Below are 20,550 nucleotides of genomic sequence, written 5' to 3'. Positions count from 1 at the left end.
CCCGGGAGCATGAAATGAGAGGTGGTCTATGTAAGTGCTTGACAATTATTTATAATAGTGTATCTACTGCTAGAGATACTGCATAACAAACTCTTTCATATCTATTTGTCCTGCCAAGGAAGGATGTGAAAATATTCAAGATCTAAAGAGGCAAGCAGTAAAGTACCTGCCAATTATTTGCACAAATAGAGATATACACTATACACTATGGGGTTATTTTTCAAAGGCTGAGTTTGTGAGGTTTTTTTCTACCTCGAATAAACTCACAACCGGAATGTTTTCTTATTTATGAAAAAATTGAATGAATGCAATCGGGGGGGGGGGGGACTCGAAGACTTGAATTTATGGAGTTGTTGGGGAAAAAAAGCTTGAATAGCTCGCTGATTGAGTTTCCAAGCCCGAACCACCAGAAAAAAAAACTTGAAAATCATCAAGGCTAAAAACATCTTCAAATCTTTCAAGAGACATCTGCTTTAGCTGGAGTATTTTTGGATTTGAGCTTTTTTTTCAGAGCATAATGAATCTCAAAAAATGTGAGTGAGTCAAGAAAAACAAACTGGACCTTTGATAAATAACCCCCTATATGTTCAATAGTATCAGGACACATTTACAGCCAAGTAAACCTACAACAAATAGTGCAATTGAGTGCTCCTACAGTATAGCAACAGAAACTGCCATAGAAACTGTTATTTACTGGGCAGATTACTAATCAATTGTGATGCACTGCACAGATTTTTATGCCGCTATGTAATGCAAATTTGCCTATATACCAGATCAGCCTCATGTGGGGGAGAATCCTTTCTGATGCCAAAAATGATCTAGGGATCTTAATGAACTGGGGCCATTGGGGACATGCTGTAGGTACAGGTATGGGACCTGTTATGCAGAATGCTTTGGACCGTGGGTTTTCCGGATAACAGATCTTTCCATAATTTGGATCTTCATACCTTAAGTCTACTAACAAATCATGTAAACATAAAATAAACCCAATATGCTTCTTATTTCTTCCAATAATGATTAATTATATCTTAGTTTGGATCAAGTACAAGATACTGGGTTATTATTACAGAGAAAAAGGATATCATTTTGAAAAATGTGAACAATTTTATTAAAATGGAGTCAGTGGGACATGGCCTTCCCATAATTCAGAGCTTTCTGGATAACGGGTTTTCCAGAAACTGATGATATACCCATACTGTATCTAGTGTTCATATGATCAAAACACACAGTATTGTGGACTGAGGCCCATGAAACTCTTCTTCGTTCCTTATATCCTATATCCTTATATAGTGATTGTTTCACCACAAATAATTATAGTTACTAAAATGTAGGTCAAACCCATTTTTGAACCCAGTAACAAATGATTCATTGCCATCTTCGTTGATAGGGATTTTAATGGAGAACTCCAACTTCCAAACCAAAATTTGATAAAGAGGCCCACATAACACAGAAATCCCTAATATACCCATCACAGTTACCGGTTTCATCAAAAAGTATAAATAAATGCCATTCTCTATGCTGAAATCCAGCTGTTTAACAGTACTTCTCTTTCTGCGTCATTTGAAATCCTGGCCTAAGAGGGACTAAAACACTGATGTTACAAATTGAAACAACTTCTCCACAGCTTATATACAGCATGCAGGAACTACATAACCCACAATGCATTGCACTGTGATGTTCTGTTCCTTATTGAAATCACATGTGCAGGGAATTGTGAGGTTTGGAGGATGCAGGCTGAGGACAGATGGCTGTTGATACAAAGTAACAGTAGTCAGCCAGCTCAGCAAAGTAGTCAGACCGATCAGCAGGAGGGCAGCGGGCTAGTCTTAAGGAACTGTCAGAAACCATTAAAAATCATGAAAAGTCACCTGTTTGAAAGCAATGAAGTAAACATGTGGGTTACCAAACAAGGAGCAAACTAATCACCTTTTAGTATAATACCCTCATAGATGAGACTTTTTTCAAACAAATAAATAATCTTTGGGTATGGTTCATTACTCCTGGCAAGATAAAGCAAAAGATGCTTTAATAACTAAATTCATTAAAAAGATGATTATGCAGTTACTGTACATTCATTGTGGGGAAAAAGAAAAGGTACAATTGTATGATCCTGCAGAACATACATCTTGCACAAAAACTCCTTGTTCCTTAATCCATAAATGAGCCCTTATATGTATGAATGATGTAGTATGTATTACAGCTCTGATGTACTGTTCAGTTAGCACTGGGGCAGCTGCTTCATTTCCTGTGTCCCATACAGTTTGTCAAAGTAACGTCAAGAGAATGACAGTGTAAATGAGATCCCAAAATGATTTGTTTCAGCTGTGACTTTCCTTCTATGTATATTTGGTTGAAGTGACAGCACCAGATAGGTCTCGTCATACAGTATGTCATTTTTTCCAAGTTTTTATGCATATTAATTGGAATTGTTCACCTGTGGGTTAACTTTTAGTAGAGTTCTGCAGCAAGTCGGGTAGCCACAAAAACCTGCGGGACCCTGCGGGTTGCAGGCAGAAGTTTCAAGAGCGGGTATAGACGTGGGCCAGCGGTTCTCCAGGTTTGCGGGCCGTGGGTCGGGTCTTCTCAAACGCCTACGTCCAATGATGTCACTTCCAGTTTACGACAGCACTTCCTGTTTTCCTCCTTTTTTTTCTGATCACGCCAACTTCAAATGATTACACTTCCGGTTTACAATGACAGCACTTCCTGTCTCTTGATGGTCAGCGGGTCGCGGATCGGATTGCGGATAAGGTACTTGTGGGTCGGGTAGCGGGTCCAAGCGGTTAAGTATGCGGGTTGTGGGTCCAGGTTTAACAAATTGGTTCCGCGCAGGACTCTTAGTATGATGAAGAGAATGATATTCTGAGACAATTTGCAATTGGTTTTCATTTGCTGCTATTTGTGATTTTAGAGTTATTTAGCTTTTTATTCAGCAGCTCTCCAGTTTGTAATTTCAGCAATCTGGTTGCTAGGTTGAAAATTACCCTAGCAACCATGCACTGATTTGCATAAAAGACTGGAATATGAATAGGAGAGGATATGAATAGAAAGATGAGTCATGAAAAGTAACAATAACGACACATTTGTAGCTTAACAGAGCATTTGTTTTTAGATGGGGTCAGCGACCCCTATTTGAAAGCTGGAAAGGGTCAGAAGAAAAAGGCAAATAACTAAAAAATACATAAGAAACAAATAATGAAGACCAATCGAAAAGTTGCTTAGAATTGGCCACTCTATAACATACTAAAAGTTAAAGGTGAACCACCCCTTTTAAGCAGTAAATACTGTTTGAAAAAATGTTTTAAGATATATGAGTCCACCCCCGAGCCTCCCTTCTAATACAGAACTGACTGCATTAGTTAGTATTGTATAAGTGAGGGATGAGCAGGGGGAAGCATGCAGTCATCCTTCCCTGCCCCCTACCCATCCTACTTTGGGGCATCATGCTGAGGTGTAAGGTGGGAGCAGCAGTACACACAGCCCCCATCGAGTCTTGTCTTCACCTTGTGCATCGGGTCTTGCCTTTACCACCTTGTGCGAAGAATGACCTCTTTCATCTCTCTTTATCTTACGGCCACTTACAGCTGAAGTTAGGATCCACCTTAAGTCTGCACATTTAGTGACCATGCTCTCTGCAGCAAAAGCCAATCACAAATGCGCAGTGATGTCACTCTTATACTGCACCATGTGTACTCATCAGGCCCGGATTTGTGGAAAGGCCACTTAGGCCCGGGCTTAGGGCGGCAGGATTTTAGGGGGGCAGCATGCTGCCCAATCACACCCACATTGGTTCAAAAACACTGGGGAGATACAATCATTTTTTAAATTTCCCATGCACCAATCCCCATTGCTCCAGTCCAGATGATGAAAATTTGCACGAATAAAGGGAAGGGGACAGGGGCAACGAATGGCAGTGGGCCACTATGTAAATCTGGCCCTCGTACTCATTTTTGTATGCCCCCACAGTGTGTGGCTCTTGATTTAAAGAGTCACAGGCAGCAAGGGAATGAAGGGTTACCTGTTAAATGTTTTTCTCTCACTCTATGGGACAAATTCACTAACCTCCGAAAATTCGCCAGCGATGGCTTCGCTCACAGTGCAACACTTCGCCAGGCGTAGATTTGCCAGGACTACGATAATTCACTAAAATCCAAAGTTGCGTCCAGGGCGCCAAATGCTGGCGAAGTTGCGCTAGTGTTACTGCACCAAGCGAAGCAAAGTCGCGCATTGTTGGCGAATTTGCATACGGCGGGAAGTTAAAGTTCAATGGACGTATATGTTGCAGCAAATATATTACACTACACAAGCCCGGGAAACTTTAATAAAACAAAATAAAGTTGTTATACACATGAGCCCAGTGTATAGTTTATGTACCATAAATGTAGGGAGGAAGCCAGTTACCCAAAAAAAAAAAGTTACGCTATTTTTCAGCCTATAGCCCTGAAAAAGGAAAATACGCCAGCATTTTTTGGGACTTATAAAAATTGTCAACTATTTTTTAAGAACTCCTATCTATTCTGTTGCACTTCGCCTGGTTTGAGGTGGCGAAGGCAAGTCTGGCGCAAGAGTTAAAGTTCAGTAAAATCCGTATCTTAGTGAATTTGCGTAGTTAAGTCCATTCGCCAGAGTGCATATTCGCCAGTCGTTAGGGAGCAAAGTACTGCTAGAGTCTACCTCCTTCGCTAACAAAGTTACGCCAGCGACCATTAGTAAATCGACAATGTACCGAGATGACGAAATGAAATGACCTGAGACTCGTTCTCCAGAAAGCTCAGCATTACGGGAAGGCCGTCTCTCATTAGTTAAAGAGAAGCTGACACCAAAATAAATAAATAATACTTCATCTAAACCTACCTATAGGTCATGCAAAAGATTTTCTCCTTAGAGTTTTTTTTTGCACAGTAAATGCAATACTCAGTTTTTCTACCCGACTGTCTCCGACTGTTTCTCTCCCCTGCTTCCTGTTTTCAGTGTGGCTGGATGACGTCATCCATGGGAGGAGCTTTGAGCTTCATTTGCCCTTACTTTGAGTCTGCGTAAGTCGACCACGTGACCCTCCCATGTGACAACAGTTGCTGGTCTCTCTGTGCAGCTCCTGAGTTTGTTTGAGCTCGGGTCTCCCTCCTCTCCCACGCCCCAAAGTAATATATGCAGTAACAGATTCAAATTTTGCGCCTGTTACAATGTAATCCGTGCAGGCGTTTCCTATTGGCCGCCTATGTCATGTGATGCGGCGCAATGCGCGATGACGTCACGGACGCATGAAGCAGTAAGGGCAGAAGCGCCTCAAGACAACGGACGCTTCGGATTGGCTGTTGCAGTTTTTTTTTTTTAACAGGAGGCGTGACAACACGAAGCACAGAATGGAAGATCCAAAATGGATACTTCAAAGGTAAACATCAAGATCCGCTCGTTTAGATTAAAGATTAATCGTTTTAAAAAAAAAAAACAGCACAGTAGGCATGCTTACAGCATAGCAAAACCACTGGCAGGATAAAAAAAAAAAAAGATTGATGTCAGAATCGCTTTAATACAAATAATCCTTTTTTAAAACAGTACCTTGTACTTTATAAAAACTAAGATATAATTAATCCTTATTGGAAGTAAGACAAGTCTATTGGATTTATTTATTGTTTAAATGTTTTTCTAGTAGACTTATGGTATGGAGATCCAAATTACAGAAAGATCTGTTATCTGGAAAACCTCAGGTCCCAAGCATTCTGGATAATAGGTCCCATACCTGTACGTTAACCTGCAGAATTAGCTGAGCAATAAAGCTGACCAAGAGGGCATGGAACAGCTAAATTTAATATCCATCCAGGGAGCAACTGTTATTTTTGCATGCCTTAAAGTGATACTGACACTAAAAAATGAATTTTAGCATATGAATGTACATTAAATGTTACCTATAGGTCAAGTTGATCATTTTTTGCTGAGAGGTTTGTTTTTGTATATAATTGTTAGTTGAAGTTCCTAAGCCTGACTCTCTGACTCTGACTCTCTGACTTTGCCAACCTGACTGTCCCATCTCAGCCTGTTAGTTACAGTTTCTAATGCTAACGGACTCCTGCTGCACAAATATGGCAGCCCCCTCATACAGGAACATGGGGGATCAGACAGGTAATGTAAAAGCATCATGCAAATACTTTATGGCAAAGTTAGAAGTAGCTTGCAAAGCCAATATTATAATAGATGTAAAAAAAAGTTTAATTTCAGGTGTCAGTATCTCTTTAAGGTATTCCGATAGTAATTAGATTTTTCAATAAATGCACTTTATCTTTTTTGAAAAGAAAAGCCAGTGCTCCATAATTTGAGAGCACATTAATGATATTATGCAATGATTTTAGAACAGCAATAATATTGTCATTATGTGTGTTGGAGTTTTCCAGGCAGGATACCAGTAGTACTGAAAAGCCTTTACCCCACATTATCCCTGAATCCAAATCACAACTGTGGGGTTAAGTTGTTAAACAAAAGGGGTAACAGTCAGGTCATTCTATCAGAGACCAATGAACCACTGGCCAATGCAGTAAACAGGCCTGTGATTTCTCTTGGCTGGGATTTCAAACAGAGCATATCAGGCATGTTCCCAGCATATTTTCTTTTAAAAAAAACAAAATAATGGAAAACGCATTCAATGTTCCCACACGCAACGATCTCCCATCACTTGTGGGGAAAAGATAAAGGAAGTACAACATTTATTATTTTATGCATGACACATACAAAAGAGGCAAATGGGTCTAACCCTCTATCCCTAGTCTTGTTTACATGGCTAAGTACTTATATTATGGATACACATCCACTTATAGCTGGAGCACTGGGATAATAATGAAAAATAATTCTCTGCATGCAATATGAGTATAACAATTATTTGTATAATTTTATATCTTGTAAAAACAAATAGCATTTCGTGTCTCTATCTTCCTATGAATTTCCAGAGTCCCATACACTTAAACTCAATCTTCATACTGCAAAATAAGGTCTAGTATTAACCCAGAGCAGCCAATCAGGAGAGGGACAAAAAACAAAGTATATTTCCTAATTCAAAGTTTTGTGATTGCCACAATGTGCCAGGTCATGTCTAGCTTTGGTTGTGTAGGCCACCATATATGTGGTCTTCTTCTGAGAGGTCAACATAGGCTTAAAGTGATGCAGTTATTGACCTGGGCTGCAATATTGGGTACAACAAAAGTACCTACATGTGAATGTGGAATATGAAATGTATAGATGCGCCAAGTCCAGGATACAATTTGGGGCTGAATCCAAGTGTCTGGCCGAACCAAATCCAAACACTAAAAAAGGTGAAAAATTCACTGCACATGTTGTGTGTGTCTATTCAGCCATGAGCAATTTTATGCACACTGGTTTCAACAAGGGTTCCTGATTCCAGGATTTGGGAATTGGCTGAATCCTGAATAGATGGGTTTGGTGCATCCCTAATGCAAAGTACATAGGGATTTTTGGTTTGTTTAATTCTAGTTGTCTTGTATAATATTAAAGACATACGCGAGAGATATTTTTAGACCTCGAATGAACTCACAACTCGAAAGTTTTCATATGTAAGAAAAAACCTCAAATGTAAAAAAATCAGATCAGTGAAGTTGGGGTTATCAACCTGAAAACTCAAATTGATTGAGTTTTCAGCAAAACAAACTTGAATCGCTTGAAGTTTTTGAGCGAAACCCACCAAAACAAAAAAAAAAATCTTCTTCAAAAGATCTTCAAATGGTTCAAGGGACCTCTGCCATTGACTTCTACATGACCTCGAGATGTTTTAAATGGTGTATTTTCGACATTTCATGGTTGCGGTATAATAAATCTTAAAAAAACTTTTTTTAACCCGCAAATCTTAATAAATCTGCCCCTATGTGAATGGTTCAATCTATGTTAACTTTTTTATTTTTTTCCCTGCCACATCAATGTAAAAAACGAAAATTGCCTTATCCTGCATTTGGCAGCAATGACGCAATGTTCATATATGTTTTAGTGCCTGAGAGAACCACTGACATCAATGCATCTCTACTTTTCATATCTCATATTCACATGTAACTGCTTTTAGCATGAACATCTGCTTTTTGTATCCAATATTGCAGCCCAGGTCAGCAATGCACCCACATTTAGTGCAGATTTCCCACGTGCCTCAAACCTGCCCATGTGTCATAAGTCTTAAAGCACCAGCCAATCTGGTCCCTGATAAAACATACCGTGAATTTTATGCTCTGAGTCGGGCAAAGCATTAAACACAATTTTGTTTTTAGTTTTCTATATTTATACAAGATGACTTTAGAACATTTTTGTCTGGAACAGATTAGCATTGTTATATAAGACTATGCAGAAAAGTAACCCACAGAAGAGTTCTGCATGCGGTGTACTAGCAAATATTAAAATTAATGGAATTCCTATGCTCTTCTTATTAATATCACAGAATTTTCACAGAATTTCAGGATCCTGGAAAAACTATTGTACATGCAGTCCTGGGAGGTATCAAGAGAAAATGAATGCTCGGAAGCTACAAGGAACAAAGTTGAAGAGGTTTCTCATCTACTCAACACTGATTATTTATCAAGGCAGCATAGCATTGCAACGGCACTATATATTTAGTACCCTAGAAAAAAGTTTTTCAGTAGCTAGGTTTATTCAGTGGGTTTTTAATAAAAAGACTGACTGATGACACAAGTGTGGCCAATGAAGGCAGGAAGCAGCAAGCCAGGCTTCATATTACTGTGAACATATGTTCCAGTCTGGATATACGGTTTATTTCTCTTTAACATTCTACATGGCACACCATAAGATAAAGCTTATTGAGTGCTACACTATTTATAATGTTATGATGACTATGTTATGTGCATGCATGTGTCATTTTCAGTTAAAGCAAAGACAATCTGAAGGCAAAAAAATTATCTGCTTTTCCCAGTTGATTTTATGTAAAGAATCCAGTGCTGCCATTTGTCCCAATTTAACCTATTCCTTAATATTTATTCATGACAGGCAGGCTAGGTACAGGGCAGAGAGAAGACCATATGACCATCAGCCCCCACCTCAGGGTATGAGAAAACTCTACCTGGAGCAAACCAGTAAAGGGAAGGGAAGAACATACAAACCCATTGCAGATATTTTCCTGCTCAGGCACCATATTTTATAAACTCCGGATTACGGAAAGGCCGTCTCCCATAGACTCCATTTTATCCAAATAACCAAATTTTAAAAAATGATTTCCTTTTTCTCTGTAATCATAAACTAGTAGCTTGTACTTGATCCTAACTAAGATATAATTAATTAAAGATATAATTAATTCTTACTGGAAGCAAAAGCAGCCTATTGGTTTCATTTTATGTTTACATGATTTTCTAGTAGACCTAAGGTACAAAGATCCAAATTACAGAGAGATCCATTATTCGGAAAGCCCCTGGTCCTGAGCATTCTGGATAACAGGTCCCATACCTGTATTATAATGGAATGGCAACGCCCTAAAGCCATACTTTGCACTGTATGCAACTGAATGGCCAGTGCTATGACTAGATGGATACCATATGAGGGATCATACACAGTATGGCTACCTTTCTATTTTTCCATTTATTCCGGCTCACTGCAAAATTAGCTTTTGGTCAGTTCTAAATGGCGGCTGCAGGCACATCATTATTATCCAAGTATAAAAGAAACAGGGTCTCCAGTTAGGATAGATGACAATTTCTGAAACCTTACATAATATATTGTGTAGGGATGCACAGAATCCAGGATTCGGATTGGGATTCGGCCAGGATTCGGATCGGGATTCGGCCTTTTTCAGCAGGATTTGTCCGAATCCTTCTGCCAGGCCAAACCGAATCCGAATTTGCATATGCAAATTAGGGGCGGGGAGGTAAATTGCGTGACTTTTTCTCACAAAACAAGGAAGTAAAAAATGTTTCCCCCTTCCCACCCCTAATTTGCATATGCAAATTAGGATTCGGTTCGGTATTCAGACGAATCTTTCGCCAAGGCTTCGGGGTTCAGCCGAATCCAAAAAAGTGGATTCGGTGCATCCCTAATATTGTGTCATATTTTACAATAATGACAGCTTAATCCACAGTATATTTTCAGTAGTTTTACTGCCAGAAGCCGAAGTGCAAATTAGAAACTATGTGACCTATTTTAACACTGGTTATTTTATGAAAATGCTAATGAAACAGAGGAAACGATAACACTTGTAGTACCATAATTGCTTATTGCACAGCCTGCCCCACAGCAACAAATTCCTCTAACATTAGGCAACAGGAAAATAAAGGTGCTCTCCATCAATATATTTATCTAAGCACAACCAAAGGATACAAAGGAATGCAGACATATCTTACTTACAATGATATGATATGCTATTATTTTTGACTATGAATCCAGATGCTTTATATTTATTGTTTAATACAAATGTAAAGCTGCCCATATACCCATAGGCTCTATGACTATACCTGTATCACCCAGCAAACAAAGAAGAACATCGTTTTGGGAGCTGCGTACAATTCTTGAAATTAACCATTTGTCTCCTTTATTATTTTCGTACAAAACAGTGTTCTTCCCTAAATTCCAGTGTCACTGCAGATGCAAAGGGTCACTGATTTGATGCAGTTTCACTGTGTCTGTTCTCAATTATGTGTGATCTGCAATTCAGACACAATCCCACATTCTCATGCAAACCCGTGTGTTTCACCTGTCTGCTGAATATGTGATCTTCAGTTTGACCAATATGGACCTCTCCTTTTGCATCTGCACTTGCCAGTGCTTAACGGCTCAGCTGATCAGATCATATATCAAGGTCATATATGACCAGCTTAAAGACATATGTGACCTGCAGAAAAGTACACCCTATAAGCTGTTTAACCACACTTGGTTATGTGTGATAATCATTTAACAATAAATTAGCCTTCTGACATGATGTAACAGCTGGGCTTGTCATCAGCATTAAGTGCCAGAAAAATTACAGCAGCAGAGGGGACACAGAATAAAATCCTAGCCTTGCTCATAGCCTGTACAGAGAGGCAAAAACTGTCTGATATATATTTCACTGTACTAGCCAACAAGAAAGGCAGTAGGATAAGTAAAAAGCTAGTGATCCTTTAAAATAAAGACATTAATAGGAAAGAATATGTGACTTTTCCTTCAGCTTTCCCAATTCAAGCCTACATTGTGCCAGGATTTCCTTGGACATTTGCTGTTATTTGATAAAATCTTGCTGAATCCATATTCTTATTGAGCCTTTATGGCAAGGTTGAAATGAATATTTTAGAATACGTTAGGACTTACCTTAGCTGCATTCTGGGCAGCATGCCCCACAGTCACAACCACTTTGCCCTTGAAGTTTTGCAGGGTGGTACTTGCGGGACATGGTGCCAAATCCCCTTCAGTTGTGAATGCAGAACCAAAGGGCATGTTGATGCTTCCAGGTATATGGCCACGATTGAAACTGTGTGTGTAGTCAAGGAATGGGATTTATCAATCATTGTAGGTCTAATCATATACAGATAACATGACTAGCCATTTAATAATCTTACCATTACTTATCCATTCATCCTCAGAAAAGACTACTGAGCTTGCCAGGGCAAAGGCTCATAAGGTACACCACAAGCCATTAAAGTACATCACTAGCCTGTACTGCTGGCTCTAGCAGGATAGATTTGTGTACTTACTTACCAATTTCCTCTTATCCCGATCCTCCCTTAAACCAAGAAACAGTAGGAACAAGGGTTCATCAGTGGTATTTCAAAGGTGACAGTGTTCGGGAAATACTTAAATCAAACAAAGGTGGAGAACTCACCATCAAGTGGGGGTCCAGGTGCTAAAGGGAGGTTATGGGCACTAATCCAACATCACAGGCTGGCACAAAAAAAGAACCATGTCATGAAGTTAAAAAAATGTTAAAAGAAAAACCATCTCAAAGCCTTACACGTTTCATGCCTTGGAGGGCACTTAATCACAGGCCATGACTAAGTGCCCTCCAAGGCATAAAATGCATGAGGCTTTGTTCGAGTTGATTTTTCTATAAGTAATTTTTTTAACTTCACATTTTTTTTTAAACTTCATAAATTTGTTTTTCAAAATGCATCAATTCCAATGTAAGTAAAAATTGGTATCTTTTATATTCTGTAATAATGAAATAAATTTTCTTGGTCAAGAGGTTAAACATGCTGTTTCCCTTGTGAGGCAGTTAACAGCTTTGCATTAACGTTTTTATACATTTTTAATAGTCCAAGTAATTATATTGTGTGCACTTATCTTGTCCTTATCAGGAAAAACTGATGAATCTTTATAGCATAATCATTTATAGTAGATATGAAAGCTCAGCAAAACTATTCTGAAAAGTTACTGTACTAACCTTTTTTATCCGTCACCCAACTTACTGTCAGTTGGCTCTTGGGCATTCAAATATAATTTTCCACCGTCTATGGTGTTTGCACAACTTTATACTACAAAGGGCCACATGTGGCAAGCAGTGAAAAGGTTAACCCTGAGAGACACAAACGCCATCTTCTCTCCTTTCTACTGATAAATGGTCACTTCTCTGTAACACAAACTACACTTTAAGCCATTTCAAATCTGAAGGGCAAAATTACTGCATCAGTATTGAGAAAGGGTCTGAGGCTAAACCCAAGGGTTGATTGTGTTAACAACTAATCTAATGACCAGCACCTCTCTCAAGTTCAGCGGTCCCCAACCTTTTTTAACCAATGAGCCACATTTAATTGTAAAAAGAATTGGGGAGCAACAAAAGCATTCGGAAGTTTCTTGTGGTGCCAAATATGGACTGTTAATAGCTCTTGTGGACTAATAGCCGACAGTACACATGGTTTTGATGCAACTAGAGCTCACCTTCAAGCCAGGAATTCAAAAATAAGCACCTGCCCACGAGAGCAACATCCAATGGATTGGCAGGCAACATGTCGCTCAAAAGCCACTGGTTGAGGATCACTGCTTTAGTGTTTGACTGTCTAATCAAGTGTAATATCATGGCACATATTGGTTAGTAGCACAAATCACATTAAACGCTTATAACAACATTTGGGAAAAAATGTTTATAGTAGGCAGTGAGAACCTAGAGAGCCAAGAAACTCGTCATTGTAAATTATATCTTTATGACACAGATACTTGCGTATGGACACTCCATGTATTGCATCATGATTATAAAAATCATGGGCAGGGTAAAATTGTAAAATATTTTGCCCAACATGGATAGGGCTGTAGGGTACATTTAGTAAGAGGTACATTGAGGAAGACTCCCAATGATCTGAAAAGTAGTAGATTAGCAGTTTTAACTGATCTATTATTTAGTCAGCATATACACAATTTAGCAATTCAGCTACTTGAATAATCATAATAGTGAATATACATTGTTTTCTATGCTATAATTAGCACTGCTTAGATTGTAAATTGCGAGGTACACAGAATCCCTAAATAGTATGTACAGGTATTCTTATACGTGATGTCAAACTCTGTGCATCACATCCCATTAAAAGTCCAGTCAGCTTAGCAGCAGCCTGACAGATAGTCTGTGGCTTACAACACATGTGTAGCCCCAAGGCAGATTACAGAATAGCTCTTGTTTTATAGGCCCCGTAGGAAACCAGTTTATAGGTTCTGACTTTTACAAGTTTAGACTAGTGGCATCAATTTGCAAGATGCACAGGGAGCGTCACGCTTCAACAACATGACACTGGTATCCTATAAAAATGTTCACGCTCATTTCCAATGCACCTTGCAAGCTGGGACCTGTATTTCTAGCTAAGGCATTAATAAATCTAACCAGTTTTTTCCCCAGTAGATCTTACTGTAGCCTACTCACTATGTTCAGGTGCCATAAAATACACAATACTTCATTTCATTCTCATCTTGATTTATCATCTGACTGACCTGTTATATTGAGAATTTCAGTCCTGCTTTTCAAGGTTTGCACTTCATCAATGACAGAGAAAATGACTGGTGTTTAAACATGACCCCCCCAACCCAATGTATATTTTGCTGACAACTTTTATCCCTTTGGACATTATAAGCAAACGGCAACTGATTTGGTTAAATAAAAGAGGTAAAAAAAAGGAGGGAATGGGGTCAGCTGGCACAAATAAAGTGGCAGCGCGGAAATAGGCAACAGGAGAAGTGTCACATACTGGCACTAGCCTTCAAAAAAAGCACAGCCATTCTGCATTTCAGAAATGTTGGTTCACGTGTTATAGTAAGTTAATCCATTTGAAGGACGATCAGTAGAAAAATAAGTACCTTGCAGTCTTTGTCATTAAAGGTTCTTTTGATTGTGAACAAGTGGCTGAGCTTTCCTCTGCTATTAAATTGATTTTTTTTTTTTAATTGCAGGCGGCTTATCCAAGTCTTCTGTATCACTTAAACAAAGCTTCTCTTTGTGCACTTGGGCTGGTTCTTCAGTCTGGGGATTCAAACAAGCTATCCATGCATCAGTTGGTATCCGCATTAAATAATACTCTTTTTAGCTGGAAACTCTCACAGGGTAGTTTGCACGTAATAATTCAAGGATATGTCCATATTTTAAGGACAGATTTATCTAAACGGCCAGTACAAAATAAGTCAAATAATACATTGTATTTGGTAAAAGCAGGTAGTTCGAGCAAAAAAGATAAATGATAAAGTAATCCGTACTGTGCTAAATTATCCCTGGGGCATAAATTGGGAAACCCGTTATCCAGAAAGCTCCAAATTACGGGACGGTAATCTCCCATAGACCCCATTTTAATCAAACAATTCACATTATTCATAATGATTTCCCTTTTTTCTGTAATAATAAAACATTACATTGTATCTGATCCTAACTAAAATACAATTAATCCTTATTGGAGACAAAACAACTATATTGAGGTTATTTAATGTTTACATGATTTTTTAGCAGCCTTAAGGTATGGTGATCCAAATTACAGAAAGATTCCTTATTCCAGTTCCCGATCATTCTAAACAACAGGTCCCATACCTGTAGTCTTAATTTGCATAGCATAAGAAACTTAATTAGAAATGAATTATTGATGCTGTTGAAACTTCAGATTCGTGGTTACACAAAAAAATACATAAACCAATGTTACCAATTTCTGCAGACAACAGAGGCCTATAATAAACCCTGTATAAATGTATAGGCTTTAGTAGCAAACTAGAATGAGGGCATGAATTAATATGCACAAAGTATTTTGTATTCTTTTCTATGATATGTTTGCTGCTTTGAGATTTGCTGTTGGTGTGCTCCAATCTTGAAACTGAAAATAAATTGTTAATTATGTAAAAATCAGAATTTATAGCAATGGATGCTGGTTACCATTTGTCTGCCTTGGTAGAGGAACATAAAGTATAGCAATATATGGGTTTATCTAGTATAAGTAATTCTAAAACAACTGGACTTGCTGAGTAATCATGAAACTCTTCATAGTCAATATATGGGTCAGGGGTTCTATATATACACACCATTCCAACAACATAATGTCACTTCCACAACTAGCATGCTTAATAACTGGCTTTATACATCTCACCCCTTGACTTTCTGTGTTCTAAGTCCCGGCACAAAACACAACAAATCAATGTTCTTTACTGTTCCAGTCACCCACTTTTTGCATAATATATTGTATAAGACAAACTTTAGGCCTTCGAGTGCAACCTGAGCTCTTGTCTCCATAGCGTTTGATTTCATATATTCTGTTTAGTATCATATACTCACAATACAAATCACTCATGTCTTATCTCTGTCCCTCACCATGTCTTAGCCAACTACCTGGGACTGAATATGTTGCACCACATGAGTAACTAAGCAGCAAAATTGCAAATATATATATATATATATATATATATATATATATATATTTTAAGGCCTAATTTAAAAGCGCTATTTTTACAGTTTAGAGAACAATTTCAAGGTGCACAATAAATATGCATAGTACAAGGCATGTCAGGAGGAGGAGTGCAAGGTTTAAGCAATCATAAAGGAAATAGTTGTTTACAAAATAGACATTGAACATTGTCTGACACATAAATGATATAACGGCTTATGGAATAGAAAAAGAGATGTACTATTGCAGCATTTTTCTCATCCAGAGGTTCATATGCATTATACACTTCAAATCATATAAATTAAAGGATACTCTTCGCTGTGCCGAATATCCACCACCAGAAGTTTGGGCTTGATAGATTTGCTCTTCTTGGATGGTATCCTGGACAAACTGGGCATTGTCAGCTCACACAGGTCAATCAGATCTTCGGCTGAGATTCTTGGGGAAACTTCTGACTTCAGATCATCTATGTTTATTGGTTCTCGGCCCTTGTTTAACGCAAAAAAAGAAAGAATTGAGAGCATTTTTTAAAAAATAAAATACCTGCTGAAGAAATGCTGCCTAGCACAAGATTATGGCAATCTAAGTAATATTTCATTTAATTTACTCATATAGACAGTAGTTGTGAATATCTCCACATGTAGTTCTATATGAAATAAAAATTACATATTTATTAATAACAATATACAGAATGTTTCACATGGGATCAACATTCCTTACTCAACCAAGTTTTACTTACTTTATGTTGACTTTGTGGGGTTCATTTATTGACACTGAGTAACCCAGTAACCCACAGTAGCCACTAAGCTTCGGGCAGTTAACTACAGGCAGAAATATGAAATTAAAGCTCTGATGAATGAGGTTTTGTGGGAACTGCAGCTTAAAGGAAAAATAAAAAATAAGTACCATGATTATAGCTAGTCCTCATCCTGGTCTCAACCACAATATTTTTTTCACAATTGATAATAAAATACTCTCCTATTGTTTTAAATCTTTATGATATCACTTTCCTAGGAGCTGTGCTACTGTACACATGCCTTTTTATTTTTTTTAAGAGATGCTTGACCTTGAGAGCAGAAAGGGGTGCACCTTGGAACCAAGCATTGCTACAGAAATGTGACATTTGGCTACTGATTAGTGAGTGTTGTTCTTTAGGTGGTCCTTACAGAGTAAGCAATGACAAGCAGGCTGGTAATATGACCAGGTGGAGGGGGGGGGGGGGTTTGTCCAGGTCCAGACTGGGATTCAAAAGCCCCTGGCGTTTCAAGTACATAAAGGTCCAGCCCACCAGCCCATGGTTTCTTATAGCAGGCATTATGGCATTTTCCAGAATCCACAGATTGCCAGTCCAGGCCTGGGTTTGCCAAGTACGGGAACCTAGGTAGTGTCACCCAATTATAAGAGATTCGTTTCAGGTTTGGGAAGTAGCCCATAGCCTGCCATTGTACATGGAAAAGGTTAGCTAGTACGTATTTAAGAGAAGTCTACAGAAATTCTGGGACTTTTCATACAATTACTTTTCCACATAAACATTGCAGTATTTACAATGCTCAGTGTGCCTCAACCCTAACTCAGAATACATTGCCCTGTTATCCTTATGTAATCTCAGAAAATACCTTTGATCTCATAACAAGCTAGAGGTTAACGGGAGGCATACAAATTCTTGTGGCTTGGTACATTCCAGTAACATCATTTTAATATAACCTCATTATCATGTGGCATGAAGTTGTAATTTTGCCAGCCTTAGTTATTATACAACATGCCCCCAAGCTATACTAGGATGGAGATATTATGGAAATGATTTATATTTGGCTCAGTCTACTATAAATGTGGGTTCAAAATGGGATGTTCCACCTCATTAAAAGCAGCCATGCCTTCTCAATTGCAACATTTAAACAGCAAATACATATTATAAGAAAACATATTTGTTATTAAAGTTATTATAAGGTAATTACCTTTGGCATATAGATCTTTGCATATCATATAACATATGTCAATATATATATATATAAATGGCGCAATTACAAGGAAAATTAACTATATATCACATGGGGAAATAGAATGCCTAAAACCTCATACCTGCCAGGCAGATGGGATATGGTTATTTTTTGCAATCCAAACCTATTCAGAACCTCTAAGCTACAGACCAATGTCAATTTGTCTGTGCATATAGTCATGATGAAAAAAAAAAGCCACAACCAGGGACTGCGCCTAGAACATGGCAAATATGGCAGTTGATGTAATAGTAGTACGGTTACAATAAACTGAGCTAATATTAGAATATTAAACTGAGGTGACATTTACAATTGTAGCAACCCATCACAACCATCAGAATCCTAAGCTGTGTTTTAGGTTTTTCTGGGTGAGTACTACTTTAATTGCATTAAACATTGGAAATGTTTCTATTTCCAGTGGTGGAGCAGCATACTTTCAAGTTCTCCAAAGAGTTATTCACTGTAAACTGATGTAGGCAGCATTATTCAAAGACAATTTACAATTAGTCTTATTTTTTGTTCTGCAGCTGCCAGACTTGGAATGTCAGCTGGTTGTTAGTGCTTAGGGTAAAACCAGACGTGGCGTTTTTACGTTGCGTTTTTAAAAAAGAACAGCCAGGCGTAAATACACATAACTGCACTACCACTGAAACTAATGGAAAATGCACTATGGCAATTCACACAGGGCACTTGCAAGCTGAAATCCGCCACAGGACGCCGGTATTGGCGTTTTTTTTAGCAGAAACACCAATACGTCAGGAAACTTCCAGATCAATAGACTCTATGGGATCTGCAAGTTTGAAACCACACTTTGCGTAAATACGCTGCGTATTTTAAATATGGTGTCCAAATTCTCAATGAGAACAATGAGAAGTGCATGTTGGGAAAAGAATCCTACGTGCTGAAAAACGCATGTTGACGGTCGCATGTGGTTTCAGTGGCGTATTTACGCCTGGCTGTTCTTTTTTAAAAACGCAACGTAAAAACACCACAAAAACACCACGCCTAGCCTTGCCCTTACCCTAGCAGCCATACAGCTTTTTATGTTGCATGCTGGATACAGATATAGATAGAACAGGAACACTAATAATTCCAACGCATACAAAAAATGATCACTCTATGGCATGCTAAACATTAATTCAAAACATCCCCTTTATTTATGCCAGGATACTTAAAAAATGGAATAACCTTGTTAAATCTGCATTTCTCAATATGTAAAAGCAAATATATGTTAAAAATGACTGTGCTACAACTAGTGGAGACATAGCACAACCAAGTTTTTCTTTTCAATCCACTTTCATTAAGAATGACAATATACTGTACTTGGAGGCTCAGAGCAGATTCTCCAAACATTGCTAATATCAGTATGGACTGTTTATAGAATATTTTTACTCTGAATGTGTCTGCCAGACAAAAATACTATATTTATTTGAATAATTCACATAACACTTGAACGGGGACAATTATTACAGAAAGGGATCACAGGCACCTTTCATAGAGACAACAAAATCAAACAAAACTAGGGAGTCTGCAGTGTATATTTCTATATTACAGTGTATGTTAGGAACCAGACAGCTCTCTCTCAGGGCGTCTCTGTGATTTCATGACTATTCTCCATGTATATGATATGTGGCCCACACATAGATATTTTATTCTCAACCATTAACAAAAAACAATGCATCCATTTTAGGCATTTCAGTATTCTGAGAAAACCACTACATTCTTTCTCAGCACACACATATCATCCTCAAATGTTCAGCATGCCTAATATCTCAAGCACATCATATCAATGTGTTCCTTTATGTAGTAGCATATACAGTAGAACCCCCATTTTAAAGAAAAAAATTGTGTAAACTCTGGGGGGAAAAAATGCATTATGTATTTTATATTGCTGGGACCACAAAAAAATTTAAAATGACTGAAAACTTAAAGGGTTTGTTCACCTCTGAGATAACTTTTGATGTAGAGAATGATCTTCTAAGACAATTTGCAATTTGTAATTTTTTATTATTGAAGGTTTTTGAGTTATTCAGCTTTTTAGAGTGGTGGTAACAGAAAAATGCTCCTTTTGCAAAAAATCACTATCTGTATGACAAGGGCGGAGCATGTAAGAATGTGGTCGGGATGTAAAGGGCATGGCATGCGCATTTCAAGAAATCATCGGGATTTAGTTTAGTCTCTAGGGGTCATTTTACAACCACAAACGCAGTGTGCAAATTGTGATTTCGGATGCAAGTTGCAAAGTTTTTAACTCACAATGCAATGTTTTCCCCACAATTGCAGCAGAATTGTTGGAGCGAGGATGCAATGCACTGGATGCAATTGAGGCTGCTACTTCCAAACTTTGAAATAAAAATTGCAGTTGGAAGTGCGCTTCAACATAAAAATCGATGTTCAGATTTCGCGATTATTAAACAGCTCATATTAAAACCCTGCTTCATGTAAATAAACCACTTTCATAATAATATACTTTTTTAATAGTATGCGGCATTGGGTAATCATAATTAGAAAATGCCATTTTAAAAAATAAGGGCCACCCACTGGGATTGTATGATTCACTGTGCACACAAACATACCAAACAAACCATACTTGTTAGGTCACATGAGCCAATTAACAGACAGAGTGCAGTCTTTTGCTTCCATACTGCTTCCTGTTAGAGTTGCAGTATTTCTGGCCAGGTGATCTCTGAGGCAGCACACAGACCATCACGGAATGGCAGTTCAAGGCAAGAGATGTAAAATGGCAAGATTTACTTAAA

At 38.1% G+C, this 20,550-nt stretch overlaps 1 protein-coding gene across 1 annotated transcript in view; it reads right to left on the bottom strand.

Annotated features, from left to right (window-relative positions):
• The window catches only part of tbck.L (TBC1 domain containing kinase L homeolog), a 156,674-nt gene that overhangs the window by 7,468 nt on the left and 128,656 nt on the right, over positions 1 to 20,550 (bottom strand). Inside the window, 2 exon segments of the mRNA NM_001093662.1 lie at positions 11,275 to 11,434; positions 16,110 to 16,285. Of these exon segments, the coding sequence (NP_001087131.1) occupies positions 11,275 to 11,434; positions 16,110 to 16,285 (336 nt within the window).

Source organism: Xenopus laevis, chromosome 1L, assembly GCF_017654675.1.
Source record: "Xenopus laevis strain J_2021 chromosome 1L, Xenopus_laevis_v10.1, whole genome shotgun sequence".
Taxonomy (NCBI): Eukaryota; Metazoa; Chordata; class Amphibia; order Anura; family Pipidae; genus Xenopus; species Xenopus laevis.
Note: the sequence above shows the minus strand (reverse complement) of the source record. Positions and strands in the feature narration are given on the sequence as shown.